Source organism: Typha angustifolia, chromosome 13 (genome assembly GCF_048772165.1).
Source record: "Typha angustifolia cultivar Huaian chromosome 13, ASM4877216v1, whole genome shotgun sequence".
NCBI lineage: Eukaryota > Viridiplantae > Streptophyta > Magnoliopsida > Poales > Typhaceae > Typha > Typha angustifolia.
In genome coordinates this window covers 6,028,395-6,045,610 of record NC_133251.1, presented here as the reverse complement: position 1 = coordinate 6,045,610, position 17,216 = coordinate 6,028,395, and the positions used below count along the sequence as shown (strand labels likewise).

Here is a 17,216-nt window from a genome sequence, read left to right as displayed (position 1 = left end):
GGAGAGGAAGGAGGTGGTGGAGATAAAAGTTTAGTGACGGCCCACCCAACCTAGCAAGGGGAGGGAGGAGGATGGGAGGTCGGAGACAAGGAGACGAGGCTCACCAAGTTGACATTGTGGTGGAACAGCATCGAGGGGAATCGACGAAGAGGAAGTGGGGATGAGATGAGGAAAACAAATGATGAGAGACAATGAGAAAGACTATGCGGTCATTAAGCTCAATTTGATGGCTAGTCCGCTTTCTCACGGGTCAACGGACGGTAAATGATTAGACTATTCTAACTCGGCTCGACTCACTTGTGGCCCACCATATAATTAATTACCTCTTCCGGTTGTTCATAATCCTATTAAAGGATTCGGGTCGGATCCGAATATGACATCCCGTGTCCCCGATCCCGATGAGATGTAATAACGGGTTCGGATAAAATGACTCGATAAATAATCCATTGAGAAAGAGCACTAAAAAAATGCGGAGCTTCCAACGCTCACACCATCCTCGATTCCATCGATCTTAGTTCTTCTTATTATTACTATTCGCAACTCCCCCACTCTTTGCGCATTTCGTTCTTTCTCCTCCTATCAATATCTTCGAATTTATTACCTCCTCGAGATATTTTAGCAGGTGATTTATTGCTTTAAATCCGTGAATTTCTGCTGTCATCTCACTCTTTTGTTGGGAAAAAAAAGAAGTAGATATTTTTCTAGGTTTTGTTCAGTAGAATTGAAGTGGGTATTTCTTGGTTTTCTGCAATTTCAAGGTTTCAGGCTTTTCGTTCGGGTATGGACTCGATGATCGTCTGCAAGTCCGTCTGCTCACCGCCTGTAAGTCACTGCCATTGCTTAGGTTTGAGCCCAAACTACAAAATGTGAGAATTTGTACTCGTTATGCAAATAACTAAGTATTTTCTTGGGGGCTCTGTGATATGGATGTCTAGACTTTCTGATCTTAAGAGTTCATATAGTGTAGAATTTATTTACTTTAGTATCTTATTTTTCAAATTTATTCAGGGTTGTCCATAAGTTTAGTCTTCTTTGTAGTTATTCTTGATATTCTGACAGTTTTGAAAGCATAATACTCTCAGGTGCTTGAGGTAATAGTTGTCCGCCACTCAGGTGGACTTTTCCATGCATTTTGGAGAAGAGCATAGTGTTCCTTCTGGATATGAAATATTATACATTCTTCATAATTTACAAACTTGTTGCTATATAGTTTATTCGAAGGTTCACTTTTCTGTGATAGTTATCTTTATGGATTAATGTGTTGTTTCCTAGGACAGATTATTTGATTAAATTTTTATAGCTGATATGATGTTGACATTAATCCATGATATTTCTGCCAAAAGGGATTATTTGTTGGACCTGCTAGGGGAATCAGGAGCACACAGTGTAGTCTCGTGGTAAGAACTACACCAAACTTCCGCAAGATAAGCCTTTATCGGCAAAGAGCTACCCACCCGATTAGGGGTTCAAGGAAAACTGGAGGAGCTCTTAGTTCGACATGCCGGGATGAGAAGATTCTTGTGGCAAATAGAGGTGAAATCGCGGTCCGCATAATTCGAACTGCACATGAGATGGGCATACCATGTGTCGCAGTGTATTCCACAATAGATCAGGATGCTCTTCATGTACGGCTTGCAGATGAGGCTGTTTGCATTGGTGAAGCACCGAGCAGTCAATCGTAAGTGGTGCCTTCCATTTCTGCTAGCCTAATATAGTAATATGAAAATCTTCTCACAATGTTTTAATGATTTCACTGGTTTAAGTATTGCATTTTCATATTAATGTGCGAATATACAAAATAGTTCCATTGGAATCTTATCGTCTTCTTGCTTCACAGGTATCTGTTCATTCCTAATGTTTTATCTGCTGCTATTAGTCGTGGATGTACCATGTTGCATCCTGGGTATGGTTTCCTAGCTGAAAATGCTGGCTTTGTTGATATATGCAAAGAACATGGGATCAACTTTATTGGGCCAAATGTAAGTTACCTTCATCTCCGTAGATACTTGTTGCGTAGAAGTGATTCACTTGATGAAAATTTACATTAACCACTCTTTGCCTCTCTGTATTGGCGAAGACACTTAAAGTGGACAATTGTTTTGGCAATGAATGAATCTTGGCCGATATTCTAAGGATTTTTCTCAGCCAGTAAACATGGCATTCATTGTTACTATTGGTATATGGTACATTAATATTTTAGTTTGATTACACATCTTTCTACAATGGCAATTCATTCAATGATTTAGTGTGTATGTTATTGCATCCATCATCTTTGTGCAGCTGGGTCACTGACTATATCCTTCTTTTGAAATTCACAAGTGTTTCTTGCCTACGAGCATGTTACTCCAGGTTATTATTTATTTGCATACAAAATATAAGTGCTGAGAGGAACATTTCTACAAGATTTCTGATTTCCCTTTTGGAGCTATTTAATTATATACTGTTATATTAGACTTGTGACTTATTAGACTACCTTTTGGAACTGCAAAATGCTGTGATTACTGATTAGTGGATTAATCATAGATGACTAGCAATTGACATATTTGGTGAAATATACCTTCTCCTTCATATAAGAGTATAAGGCATCTTGATTGAGAATCTTTATTTGCTTCGTATCGTTTGCCTGAATTGCTTCTGATGTATAGGGAATTCTATGATCTGATCTTATGATACATGCCTATTTCTACACCATTGCGTGTTCTCTATTAATTTTTAAAATAGCCTCTCCAATGATCAGGGTGAGGTTGTGTACAACTTCCTCTTCCCTCCCCAGTCCCTAGATTTTGCTTTGCCGGGAGCATCATGCACTAAGAGACCTGTAATATATAAATACATATATATGTATGTAAATGTATATACATGTATATATATACATGATTGCATAAATAAATTAATAAAATAAGATATTTGTTGCATCACTTAGTGTGATGGAAAGGCTTACTCTTGCAGTCCTTTGTCAAGGGTTTGATTAATGGGAAAGTTGCCCATAAATGTTTATATTTGCATAAATCTCAATCCTCACCGTCCCTACACCTTCATTGGCAAGAGCCTCATGCACTAGGAGATTAGAGTACAATCTCTTCCACTCCAGTGCAAATCAATTTGATTTTTTTCTTCTCTAGCCTATGAGTCTTTCCTTTACTTGAGTAAAGATCAATTCTTTTTGCTTAAGACAGGAACATGGGATTCATTGCTTACTCTTCATGCTATGCAGCCTGATAGTATTCGGGTTATGGGTGACAAATCTACAGCAAGAGAAACAATGAAACAAGCTGGTGTTCCAACTGTACCTGGAAGTGACGGATTGTTGCAGGTAGAATGAGTGAACGAAAACCTATGCAAATGTGAATTTTCTATAAGATCTCAAGGACATCTTGACTTAGAATAGTGATCTCCTTATAGTATTTTCTTGGTTTAATGTTCTAATCACTAGCTGGAATTTGCAGTCTACGGAGGAGGCTATCAAACTTGCTCATGAGATTGGTTTTCCAGTGATGATTAAGGTATCTTCCTTTTCATAGTACTTGGTGGCAACTTTTAGTCATGAGTCATTCACATTCATTTCTAGTCAAAGGATATGGTTGCCATATATGAAATGAACTAATAACATATTAAGAAGATGGAATTTTAAACAGAGGATGAGAGGATCTTTAGTTTATAAATTATATTAACTTTTGGTCTCTGATTCTTTATTCCATTGGAAGAATGATTTTAAAGTAATACAATTTTCTCTATTATTTATCTTAGTAGTCTCATCCTGTATTGCACATTTATTCTCGTTCACCCAGTGAATCCACTAAACATTCAAAAATGTTGCTTTTCCTTATATATTCTGATAATTGAGTACTTTGACATGGTTTTTTTTTTTTTTTTTTGCTTTAATGGAAAAGGATGAGTTTTGACCTTTGTGTTTGATGGGAATACGAGTATTTTCATATTTTCATATGGATGAAGTCTAGGATCTATGACTGGTACCTATTTTAGTGTTTCTATTGTCAGCAAAAAGGAAAAATTTTATGGCTACTCACATTTTTGTTCCTGCCAAGCTCCTTAGCTGACAGTTGTTGTTTACTTAGTATGCGAACTTCTTTGTGCACTGGATAATTTTTGTATTGGTTTGTATAAAGCACTCTCAGATGGCCCTTTGAGCAGGAATTTTTCTCGCTAACTGGTGATGGAACTGACATGTTCTGTCTTGAGATAAACATTTTCAATGCCTCCTGATTTTCTTTGTTGCACTGTAGGCAACTGCTGGCGGTGGAGGCCGTGGAATGCGTCTAGCTAATGAACCAGATGAATTCGTAAAGTTGCTTCAGGTATGTGTTATGCTGTGTGCAAAATTTCATGACTGTTTTTATCTGCTAACAGCTGAGTTTGTTACCTTCCTTTAGTAACCTTCTCAATTTTCTACCATAGTTAGTCTCCGTTTTGAAATGCTTGTTAGGGATTAGATGTCACCTGTTTTGCTTTATAGGTGACAATGATAAAATCTGCCCGAATGAAAAAGAACAAGAAAAAGAATTACCAGTAGTCATCCAGGTTCATTTTATCTTGTTTTTCTATTCATGAGCTTGCCAAAGTGACATTGAGTGCTGGAGGATGATATTGTAATATATATTTCACATTGGTATGTCGATCCTTGTACTTGTGTCAAGGTTTGACTAGGGGGAACGGCCTGCTCTCAGATTAAATGGTTAGCTATGGTAATATAGGAGTGATGTTTTCCCCTCTTCTTGCTGTTGTAGCTAGGTTCAGAACTCAAAAGCACCTGTGTGTATAGCATGTGCTTAGATGCTTCAATCATCATCTTTAATATGCTTGATCAAAGATCAACACTAATTTATACAGTCATATATTTCATCTTGTCGATCCTCCACAACTACTCAATATAGTAGTTGAGTTATTACTTTCTTTTTTGCCATTTGATGCAGCTTTATCTGTACATCCCTTGTGGTGCCTTCCACCTTTTGCTCTCAGCCTCTCACCATTTTTTGTTGCACTAATTGTCAGTTTGTTCTGTGCCGATAAGTGCATGCATCAAAACTTCTATGTCTGACCTTAAAGGATAGTGTTTTCCAAAATATTACGAGGTGCTCTATGCTGCAATGAAGTAAAACTGCCTAAGCAGGTACCATTATATGGCAAATGGTTCGCTATGTCATCTTTTGAATTTAACAAAATAATGGGACTACTAAATGTAGATGTGAGAATTGATGAAAAAGTTTTTGATCTTTCCATCCTAACAGATTACTTTTGGAATGTGGTCCCTCTCGCTGTTCTATTCTAAATAAAAACTGCTGATATGTGTAGCAAGCCAAGAGTGAGGCAGCAGCTGCATTTGGTAATGATGGAGTTTATTTAGAGAAGTACATCAAGAATCCTAGGCATATTGAGTTTCAGGTAAAATTTTAAATTTGTAATGTGGGAAAAGCTATTATTTCATTATCTGCATTTGTATTCAAAATGTGTCTTTTTATGTTCTTGAGCTAGTTATGCTTAAAAAATTTCATGATTAGAGAAACAAGTCTATATTTTGGCTAATTCAGGTGCTTCTGATTTTCTTTTAATGTTCATCAATCAAATTGATATAAGTGACTAGAGGATATGTTTGAACCTTTTATTGTTTTCCTTTTCTTTCTAAGACAAAATTATAAATAACACCCTACATTTTGAATATATTACAAATAAAGTCTCTTGAGCCTTCTATTTTCTAACACATACCAAGCCACACCCTATTGTTTGATAGAAAGTTATACTTTTACTTGACCATTAGGTAAACTTAAACTTAATTATATAACTAAATTAAGCCTCCAAAAAGCTTGGAAACAAACCAAAATACTGATTTTCTTTTTATCATAGGATTAATCAAGCTTCTAAAAACACTAAAATCACATCCAAAACTGAATCTCACAAGATCAATGGATCCAAAACTACTGTTGTTTTATCTTAAAAGTCATATTAGAAGAGTGAGAAATAATTTAGGAAATATAAAAATATCATTTGAATAGACAAAAATATATTAATTTTTTTGTTCCATTCCATCAGGTACTTATTAAATTAAATTTAACTCAAGGTGTTGCTTGGTATTTTTAAGCAAATAGGAGGTTTATTTATAAATAGTAAAAAGAGAACTTTATTTATATAGTCAACATGTAGGGTGTCATTTGTATTTTTTTTCTAAAAGGCAGGTCATATTTTTAGTTTTTTACCAGTTTTTATTGTTTCTTGCTCAAAAGAGTTACATGTCATATATTACTACTATATGCTCTTATGTACGAAGTTCTCAGAATTAGTCCGGTGAATGAGAACAGGTTCTTCATTGATTTGCTGGCTGCATGCCTGTTTCAGATCCAATCTCACATAATAGTCTTGATTGGACACAACAGGTTCTTGCGGACAAGTATGGAAATGTTGTTCACTTTGGGGAGCGTGATTGTAGCATTCAGGTAGTTTGAAGTTTTCTTTTTCAATTGCTCTAATTCTTCTTAAATCAGGTAATCGAAAGTTCTTGCATTTTGATCTGAGTAAACTGATTTAAATTGTCTTAAAGGCATGGTATATATTGTTGGTCCATTATCTAATAGATTAAGTTTGTGGTTATCTGATTATTTAACATGGTAACAAAGCCAATTCTTTTGGAAGTCATGGGTTCAAACTTGGTTAGCTTGTTTTTTTCCCTATTTTTTTAGTGCCTATTCTCATGCAATGTAGTGGGCTGCACATCTTGTTCTCTATCATTCGTCCATGTGTAGTATTAGAGATCGCTTGTGAGGGGGCATGTTAAAGACATCATATACATTGTTGACTTATTATCTAACAATCTAAGCTTTTAGGTCAACTAGCTATCTAACAAACTATAAGGCCACAACAAGTATTCAAAGGAAAATAATATACTTTTTCCATTCTGTTAGTACTTTCTTAATCTTTCATATTAAATAGCAGTTTTGAACTTCCTTTCCTTTTTCTTAGTCTACGTTAACAAGTAGATTAGTTTCACTTAGTTGATTCCACTAATAAAGTACTTATTTTGTTATGCCTTTCCGATTCATTTTCAAAATCTTTGTTTCTTTTAATTTTATGACATCTTTTGGTTAATATAAGCTAAGGTATTGATTGCTAGAGAATAGAATTTACCACATAGAAAATAAACAGTCATTAGAAGGTGTTCGGAGAGGAATATATAATGCAAATCTGTGACTAACAATAAAAACACTGCAACAGCTTTAACATCAACATTTTAACACACTTGCACATTAAAGTTCACTTTCAGATTCCATATAGAGCATTGAAGAATGGAGATATCTACTTGAGTCTTCGCGATCCTTTTCCGACCACATTTAAATAGGCGTCGATAGTCACCATTCATCACCCATTATAACATCTCTTTTCACAGAATATGTAGTTATTTATGTACTAATTATCCACTATCTTTCGGCAGAGAAGGAACCAGAAGCTCCTAGAAGAAGCTCCCTCTCCTGCCTTAACCCCAGAACTTCGCAAAGCTATGGGTGATGCAGCTGTTGCAGCAGCTGCATCTATAGGTTATATTGGTGTTGGAACCGTGGAATTTCTATTGGATGAACGAGGTTCATTCTACTTCATGGAAATGAACACCAGGATTCAGGTACCAGTGCTATTCATGCGTTTGCTCTTTCCACAGTATAAGTTCCTAAATAATTTTGTGTAAAATTTTCATTTATTTATGCAAAACCAGGTAGAGCACCCTGTAACTGAAATGATCTCTTCAACTGATTTGATTGAGGAACAATTACGTGTGGCTCTCGGAGAGAGATTGACATACAAGCAGGTAAATAAACTGTCTTGTCAATTTTTGCTCCAGTAATAAATTTACTAGTTAATGATTGATATCTGCCAACTGCAGGAGGATATTGTTTTGAGGGGACATTCAATTGAGTGCCGCATCAATGCAGAAGATGCCTTTAAAGGATTTCGTCCAGGGCCTGGTACATCTCCCTCTTTTCTTGTTGATTTATGAGTAACTTAATGGTAGTCCTTTGGCTGATACTTAAAATTGTACTTCGGTTTAGCTTTTGCATTATTATTATTTTCCTTCTGTTCATTCTCTGAATTATGTGGTCTATATAGTTACTATGTTACATTACCTTGTTCTCGAGTTTCAGATGGACTATAGTCATAGTAATGATCGGGAATGTCTTATCATGTTCTTTTTCTTAATATCTTCTGTTAATCAGATTTATTACGTATAGAGTTTTACTATCTTTTGTTGTTTCATTCTTCCTCGAGCAAGTCTTTTTTTTTCTTATACTATTTAGTGCATTTATAGATTAACTATCATATGATGCTGACGATTATTGATGAATATCCATCTATGTTGTCTTTCTGTATTTTACGCTTATTGTCATCTTCAAATTGCAGGGAAGATTACTTCATACTTGCCATCTGGAGGGCCATTTGTAAGAATGGATAGCCATGTTTATCCCGGCTATGTGGTTCCCCCGAGTTATGATTCCCTTCTCGGAAAGGTGAACAATTCTGTTTCTGTTTGCTAATCTATAAGTTTTAGCTGAAACGGGCTGTCAATTTTTCATTACATGAGTTCAAATCTAATATCTCACAACAAGTATCTTTTATTTGATTAGTTCTCATAAATCATAACTGGATCCCTCATTCTAAATTATATGTTCTTTTTATTCTGTCATGTAGCTCATTGTTTGGGCACCAACCAGGGAGAAAGCAATAGAAAGAATGAAAAGAGCTCTTGATGACACTATAATCACAGGTTAGTTGGCTTTCAATGAATTTTTGGACTCAAATAAGAAGACATCTCCATCCTCAAGTGGAAGAGAACTTCGACATGGCTTTTCCATATAGGCTCACAGCTAATCTTAGTCAAGATGAAAAGGCTATCTTTGACTTTGAGCATTAAGGCTTCTTACTCTAGCTTAGTGTCTTTCCTGTATGTTGGGCATCCGCCAACTGCTTCCATGTGGTATAAATGCTCTAAGAATTTTCTGTATAATTCTTTTTAAATAATTGAATTTATTTCCTTGATTGTTTTTCGTCATTTCTTCATTGGTATAGTTTATCTTTGGTGGTAGAGGGAAGAGCTATTTATTAAAATTTAAAATAATGGATTTAGGCTTATCAGCATATTGGGCATTCACTGAAACCCTACAGATTGAAATAATGGTTTTAGGCTTGTCTTGCCTATGCCATCTAAAATAATTATGATAAATTATGATGGAATGTTACATTTCCTTCTATTTTTACTTCACATTAACTCATCAATCATTTTCTTTTACAGGAATTCCTACAACCATTGACTATCATAAGTTAATTCTTGATGTTGAGGTAGGAGACTCGAGAATCTCATGGTTGAGAAATCTAAACTTCGTATGCTCATCTTTTATGTGCTTTTATGGATTTCAGGACTTCAGAAATGGCAAAGTAGACACTGCTTTCATACCTAAGCATGAGAAGGATTTGGCTGCGGTCAGTATTTACTGTTATATATCCCACTTTGGAAAATCTTCTCTTTACACATATATTTGATGTACTTACTTTTCTGGAAATTACAAGCATGCTCTGAGAGGGCGTCGCTTGCTGTAATCGAAATGCTTGTCTGTTGCATCTAAGAGATCATGGGTTAAGTCTTGGAAGTAGTCTCTTCAGAAATGAAGTTTAGGCAATATAGGTCTTCCTTTTCTGAACCTGGGGTAAGCAGGAGCATCGTACACTTGAACGCCCTTTTTGTAAGCATGCGCTAGATGTCTGGAACATCAGTCGTTCCTATACTTTTGAAATTGTAGCATAGTTACACCACTCAGTAAAGCTTTTAATTGCAAAGCTTATCTTTAGACAACCTTTAGTGGCGCTTAGTTCATCGTTTCTTCAGGTCATGGATTTCATTTAAATACATAAGAGTTAAGCACAGATTACATATAACTACAGTTGGTTTATAGCTATCCTTCCATAACTAATGGGCTTGACTCTCTTACGTTGTCACATTTTATGCAATGAAGCATTTCACTACCCCATATCACAAATCCTAACTAACTTTATAGGGCTTGTCATCTTAGAGAAGATTGATCCATGTATAGTTAGCACTTTTAGCGGGAAATTGGCAAGAAAGCTACAAAATCTCTAATATTTATACAAGTCTTTCTTCTTCATGTAGTCATTATGAAAAAAGTGTTAAAAGAATGAAACTTAGCTCGTCACTGTCCATCTTTAGTGTCATTAATTAAGCATTTATTCTTCATTCTGCAAAAAGAATCTTGTATCTCAATTCTAGGAAAACTGAAACAAGTTTCTTTGCCATGTAGCCTCAAAAGCTAATACTATCTACTTCGGACAAAGAGCTCATGGGCGTCAGCAACTAATGCAGTGTTACATACTGCCCGAATGAATCTTTTGTGCTGCGGTTTGCTGCCTTTTTTTCTCCAACAATATAGTGGAAGATTTTGATACGAAAATAACCTATATCCTAGCTGTTCTGTCAATTTCTCAAGGAGTTCATCTTCAATTTGTTGTAGTGAAGAATCTGCAAAGATCTATGAAATGGTTATAATTCTTTAACTGCCAAGCTATTGCTTTTATTTGCTAAATTTAGATTCCATTCTTTTCAATCGTGAATGTGGTTGTTTGTCTAAGTTAGTTGTGGGTCATTGTCATTCCTGTTTCATGTCTGGTAACCTCAATTTAAGTTCAACTGACATTTTTCCTTTGCATATTATCTATAGTGGCCCACTTGGTGGTGTAGCTAAGACTTACTGGGATGTTTAGTCCTTGCTTTTTCTAAGAAAAGGTGCTTTTTCTAAGAAAAGGTGCTTTTTCTAAGAAAAGGTGTTTAGTCCTTGTCTTAGGTGACTGGTCTATCAATTGTAGTAGCCTGTTGAGATTGCTAATTTATTGCTGCCTCTTGGATGCTCTTCTTTGACAAGAAAAAGGTCATGTAGTTTTCAGTGTGAAAAAATAGCTTTTATTTTCTCAATACTTCCTAAGCCACTATGTAAACATTAGGGAGTTTTTAACCAAACTAGCCCACCCAAATATCTTTTTATACATCTAGTACACTTCATAAGACTAAGTGAATAGGAAACTGACTGGATAGAGATTCAGGAGTTTTTGACCAAATTAGACCCATTTTTTAAATTTTTTACTAAAATGGATTAGTCTCAAACTTATTTACTAAATAGGGTCTAATTCATTGTAGCCATAATAAAATGCTAATAAGTTTAGCGATTTTATTGCTTAAAGAGATTTATACACATAAATGCTAAATTGATTAGCGTTTTTGTCTAAGAAAAAAAATATTATCAGTTATTAGGGCTAGACTCGAGATTCAGTTACTTATATCCAAATATCAAAACCACCAAAAAATTTGCTTAGTGTGAAATAAATGTATTTTATATAAAATTGTTTTTCGGTTTAATGATTTTTAAATATAAATAGCTGACTGAATCAAAAAATTTCTCATGCTAAGTAATTTGTTTAACTATTTTTAAATTTTTATATAAGTTGTTTGACTCACTCAGATAAATCGGAGACGTGATAAAAGAAAAATTCGGAAGATCTAAAATAATCAAAAACTCAAACATCATGACCTAATAGACTCGTGTTTCATGGGCAGTTTCTTCTTCCTTCCCCACTCCTCGCTCCCTCCCTCTTTCCTCCTCGCCCCCTCCCTCCTTCCTCTCTTCTTCACCTTTCAAGATAGATGAACTCCTACAAGAAGAAACCAAATCATAACGTGAGAAAGAATGTAGCTAAATCGTGTAATTTATGCAGGTAAAAAACTTGCATCACATGAGATTGAGATGAATGGCATGATGCAAGAGGAGAGTAAATTAATGTTTCAATATGACGAATGGGTGCAGTCTAAAACTAGTAATGGAGTAGCTAATAGGAACTCAGGCAATCTCATTCCATCCAATGCTGTCTGATAGTAGCAAGTCAAATGGGGGTGCCAAAATATCTGGTAGATACTTGGTGGCTGCTAGCAGCTTTGCGTCATAAGGACTCCAAGGAAGCATGAGCTCTAGCGAAGCAAAAGGCGATTGGAAGAAGTCCCCAGCCCCAGCTTGGGGGAGAAGACGTCCACCTTAGAAGAGCAACGGCGTCCAAACCAGCCAAAGAAAAGGAAGAACAACTGCCCCTAAGAAAAGAGCAAAGGCACCCAGGTCCTGGGCTTCTGTAGCGGCCAGCAATAGGCAACCAAAGGATACTGAAGGGAGGATTCTGGCTGAAATACTTGCCAAACGCAAGCAACAAACGACCGACTGTGTCATTGTCGACCCAGAGGTGCTGGCAAGGTGCAGGGAAAAGTGGAAACGAACCCTTTTTGGGAAGTTCTTGGGTAGAGAACTCCCTCTAGAAAGACTCAAAAGTATTCTAGCGAGACTATGGCAAGGCATATCAGGATTCTCCGTCTCTGACATGGATAATGGATTCTATGCATTCCGGTTCGACAAGGACGAAGACATAGACTATGTGCTGAGAAACAGCCCATGTACGATCACCGGGAAAGTCTTGAAACTGATTCCATGGCAGAACAATTTCAGACCATCCTTAGCAGCGTTTGCCACTGCTCCTATCTGGGTCCAATTCCATAACCTCCCTAAGGAATATTGGGAGTTAAAAGCCATCATTCAGGTTGCAGCTTACTTTGAAAAACCCCTTGGAGTGGATGAGACAACTATAGATCACACCAGAAGCCATTTTGCTCGTGTATGCATAGACATCGACCTCTCGCAGCCGCTAAAAACAGTTGTATGGCTTGTCCCAAAAGAGGACGAGCTGGAACAAACAATCATCTACGAGAGCATCCCAGCCATCTGTTACCAGTGTGGCAGGATAGGTCACAAAGAAGGGCTGTGCAAGGAGCCTAGCAAGGAAGAGAAGGCACCCAAGGGAAAAGGTCAAGATCAGGCAGCTAATGAAGAGGTCAAAAAGGATGAAAGTAACAGTCCAGAAGAAACAGAAGCGGTAGAGGCTAGCTCAGTATATGGTCCATGGCTAACGGTCCAAAGGAAGGCCAACAGGAGGCCACGAGCAAGCCCACCAAAACCCAAGGAGGAGGCGGCACATCCCGCCCTGGCTGCACCCGAATAGCACAGCCAACCAAGACCCAAGGGAGATCAGGCGATGGCAAAAGGCTGTACGGTTGGACACCCAGCCAGCATGCTCTATCAACCTACCCAAAACACCACCAAGAGGTCAGGAGGAAAGTACCTAATGGCAGCCCGCGAACAAACAGAAAGAGGGTTGTCGTGCCGCTAACCCGCGAGCACAGCAGCTCGCACTCCAAAGAAGGAGCGGTACACCAAGGAGAGGATAGAGGTAAGGCAAAGGTAGGGGAGAACAGCACCTCATGCCATGGAAGCTCACAAAGAGTGGCGCCCAAGCAAACATTCAAAGGCAGGAACGAGGGTGATATTGCACCAAGCATAGAAGCAACCATCGTAGAGGAACCTACACACGACACGTGGAATGACCAATTAATAGGAAGCGACAGCAAAGGGGGAGAAGCAGCAGACTTACATGCAGACGAGGTGACTACCCAAGTGGCTACCATAAATGGGATTGACATTCGCCTTGGCTCAGGCCATGCAGGGGCCGCCCGCTCCGTGTACGTCAAAACCATTAGGAGACCGACGCCTATGCCGAAGTCTACGTCTACATACTCGCTAGAGATCTACCAAGATGGAATGGCGACTTTTAGGACCAAGCCGAAAGCCTCCAAGGACCTCATCTCTCAAGCGAGCCAAGACGGATTGGTGCTGACTGTCCAGCAAGCACTCCTACCAGCCCAGCAACAAGATGGTGAATGCAGCATGGACGAGGATGAGACCAACATGCAACTGGCTCTGGTGGTCCCGTCCACGGCCACGCATACTGAAGCTGTGTCCATGGAGATGGACGGCAACGTTGTCGAGCCTACAGAAGGCATGGAAAGAGCACCTATCTCCAAGAGAGGCAGGTTGCACTAGGACCCCTCCTCACCTTTAATAGTTTACTTATGAATAAAGCCTTGATATGGAACTGTAGGGGCGCCATGAAAAAAGAAGTTTTGGATAGATGTCGTGACCTCAACCGGGAGCACAGGATGGAAATCCTGGTACTACTCGAAACCCATGTGGACTGGGCCAAGGCCGCAACGATGGCTAAAGCGGTGGGGAGATGTTGGTCTTGGTTCTCCGTGCCTGCGGTCGGAAGCTCTGGCGGGATCATCATAATGTGGAAGACCAAACTGGGGTGGGTAGATGTCCTAGAAACCTCACGCTATGCTGCGTATCTAGTTTTCACATCCCAAACCGGCAACACCACGCTCATGTCGATGGTTTATGCAAGCAACAGCCTAAGAAAACAACGATACCTATGGGACGAGCTCCTCCAACCCGTCGTCATAGACATCCCTTGGGTGGTGGCAGGTGACTTCAATGCCTACCTCAGCACCAATGAGAAGAAGAGCTGCGGAACGATCGAGCTCGGGCCAAAGGGGAAAGCTTTTGCGGACTTCATCGAAGTAGCTGGGTTATGCGACCTCGGCTTCGATGGGCTGCCCTACACCTGGTGCAATAACCAGGCAGGGAGTCGGCGCATCTGGGTGAGGCTGGATTGAGTGCTGGCAAACACCAAATGGCTAGGCCTGCACCCCATGGCCAAAGTCAGGCATCTCGACCGCTCAGCCTCCAACCATGCCCCACTGCTATTGTCGACCCCGAGGACAAACTCTCCAAAAGTGCGGCCCTTCCACTATGAATTGCTCTAGCTCGAATACAAGGAGAGTGAGCAAATAGCGAGGGAAGTGTGGGCTGGAGGAACCTGAGGCAACCCCATGCACGCTTTCACACACAAGATCTGCTAATTCCAAGCAAAGATGAAGCATTGGAGCCGGGTCGCAGTGGGAGACCTTGAAGCCAAACTAGCAGACGTCTGCTAGGAGTTAGACAAATCTGAGCGACTGGATGCCGTCGGGAATCTCCCCGTAGAAGGGCTCGATAGGCTCCGCAGCCTCCATAACCACAAGTCTGCCCTCAGTAGACAGATCAATACAAAATGGCTGCAGAGATCGAGACTCAAATGGGTGCAAGAAGGCGATCGGAATTCCAAATTCTTCCAACTCACGATGACGATCTGCGAGCACCGCAATAGGATCTCCGGCATCTTCTAGGACGACGGAAGGTGGGTCCAAAACAAAGAAGCGGAGGGGATCTTCCATGCCTTCTACAGCAAGCTCTGGGGCCTAGTTAGCAACAACGAAACACAACACACCAAATGGCCGCCCCTGCACAGGATATCGCCAGAAGAAGTAGAGAAGCTCAACATCACCGTCATAGGGGCAGAAATCAAAAAAGCATTGTGGAACCTCCCTCAGGGCAAAGCACTAGGTCCAGACGGTATGTAGGCGGAAGTATACATCAAATTTTGGGATGCCATGGGCAACGGCCTTTGCGAAGCCATAAGTCATTTCTTCCGCCATGCCTCCACGCCCCACCACTAGGGCAGAACCCTAGTGACTTTAATACCGAAGAAGGATAGCCCTACAATGGTAAAGGACTTCCGTCCAATCTCGCTGTGCAATGTCAGCTACAAGATCATCTCTAAAATCTTAGTAGAACACATGAAAGCCCTCCTACCTCAGCTCGTCGGGCCGGAGCAAGCGGCATTCATTGCCGGTAGAAGTATTTCAGACAACACTCTTGTGGCCCAGGAAATCGCACACTCGATGCATAACACCATAAGTGAGCCATAGTTGCTGATGCTCAAGCTCGATATGGAGAAAGCCTTCGACCGTATCAGCTGGACTGCGGTACAACAGACGCTGTCTAGAATGGGATTCCCCGAGCGGTAGTGCAACTGGATCATGGCGTGTGTTACCTCATCGAGGTTCGCTTTTTAGATCAACGAAACACAGACAAAGTGGCTACTGCCCCACCGAGGCCTTCGGCTGGGCGACCCACTATCGTCATACCTCTTCATATTGGTTTCCCAAAATCTGATGAGCCTACTCAATGAGAAGACAACATCTTGCTAGCTCTCTGGGTTCAGAGCAGGTGACGTCCAACTAACCTATATGCTATATGCGGATGATCTACTAGTCACAGCCCAAGCTACACCCCTCACCGCATCAACAGTCCTAGACTGCCTGGAGGAGTACTCCCGATTAACAAACCAAAGGTCAACCTCGAAAAATCAGAGCTTTTCCACCGTAGAGGATCAAACCAGAGGAGAAGGAAGCAATCTACAACTCACTTGGATTAAGACTAGCCTGCATGCCTTTCAACTACCTAGGTGTCCAAATCTCGGGCCAATGAATCAAGGTGAGGGAACACAGCCACTTAGTCGACCGCATTGCGAAGAAGCTAGTGGGTTGGAAAAGAGGAGTCCTCTCGACGGCCTGCAAGCTCACGCTCATCAACGCCACGATGCTGGGGATACCCACATACTGGATGGGTAGCACATGGCTGCCGGATTCAGTCCTGGAAGCCATTACCAAGAAAGCCCGAACTTTCCTATGGGACAATGGCAGTGGATGCGGTATGCACCTCATTGGCTGGGATACAGCTATGAGCCCTAAGGAAGAGGGTGGCCTGGCCATAAGGAAGCTCAAATTGGCACGTACGACACTCGTCGGGAAGCTGCTCTTCCAAGTGTTGAATCAGGCAGATAAGCCATGGCTTCGCATCCTAAAGACAAAATATGGTGTGCTAAACCCATAGGATTCGTACACGCCACCCAAGGCCTCCTGGGTATGGCGAGCCCTAACCGTGACTGCCATAACCATGCGAGAAGGCTGCCGCAAGCTGGTGGGCAACAGTCGCTCAACGCGAGCTGCAGTAGATACCATGGTCTCGGCAACCGCGCTGCATGCATCCTCGTCTGTTGGACGAGAAGCTGATGGTGAGCGACCTGATCCAGGGAAAGGTTGGCTAAGTGCTAGACTAGTGACCGATGTAGGGTCGGACCTCGCCTTCGAAATTACCATGGCCTTGAATATACCAACCACAGAGCCGGATAGATGGATTTGGTGGCCTCACTAGGAAGGAGAGCCACGAGCAAAGGCCATCTACACCTACCTTCAGCCTTGCCGCCAGCCTAGATGGCAAGGTTGGCAAGTGCTGTGGCAGCTCCCGTTGGCGCCGAGAGTTCGCATGTTTACATGGAAGCTCTACTAGGGTAGATTGCCCACCCGGGCCTATCTGCATGTGCTCCGAATCGGGCCTGACGAG

The 17,216-nt window shown here is 40.4% G+C and overlaps 1 protein-coding gene across 2 annotated transcripts; it reads left to right on the top strand.

Moving 5' to 3' along the window:
* Positions 1-463: 463 nt before the first annotated feature.
* LOC140774502 (biotin carboxylase 2, chloroplastic-like) lies at positions 464-10,567 on the top strand. 2 transcript variants are annotated; one of them, XM_073117520.1, is made up of 17 exons: positions 464-622; positions 759-822; positions 1,344-1,678; positions 1,838-1,979; positions 3,215-3,313; positions 3,447-3,503; positions 4,245-4,316; positions 5,311-5,400; positions 6,387-6,446; positions 7,439-7,624; positions 7,715-7,807; positions 7,883-7,964; positions 8,398-8,504; positions 8,686-8,761; positions 9,287-9,333; positions 9,412-9,474; positions 10,308-10,567. In XM_073117520.1, the coding sequence occupies exons 2-17, from the start codon at positions 781-783 to the stop codon at positions 10,362-10,364; spliced, it is 1,608 nt and encodes a 535-aa protein (XP_072973621.1). In that variant the 5' UTR covers positions 464-622; positions 759-780; the 3' UTR covers positions 10,365-10,567. The 2 variants fall into 2 exon arrangements, with proteins under 2 accessions (XP_072973621.1, XP_072973622.1); XM_073117521.1 differs by having other exon boundaries at positions 466-622; positions 766-822.
* The last annotated feature ends 6,649 nt before the right edge of the window (positions 10,568-17,216 follow it).

Coding starts and splice junctions, on each gene's coding strand:
- LOC140774502 (XM_073117520.1), top strand. CDS start 781: ATGGACTCGATGATCGTCTGCAAGTCCGTCTGCTCACCGCCT. Junction 1,980..3,214: donor TCAACTTTATTGGGCCAAAT/GTAAGTTACCTT, acceptor CATGCTATGCAG/CCTGATAGTATTCGGGTTAT. Junction 5,401..6,386: donor CTAGGCATATTGAGTTTCAG/GTAAAATTTTAA, acceptor TGGACACAACAG/GTTCTTGCGGACAAGTATGG.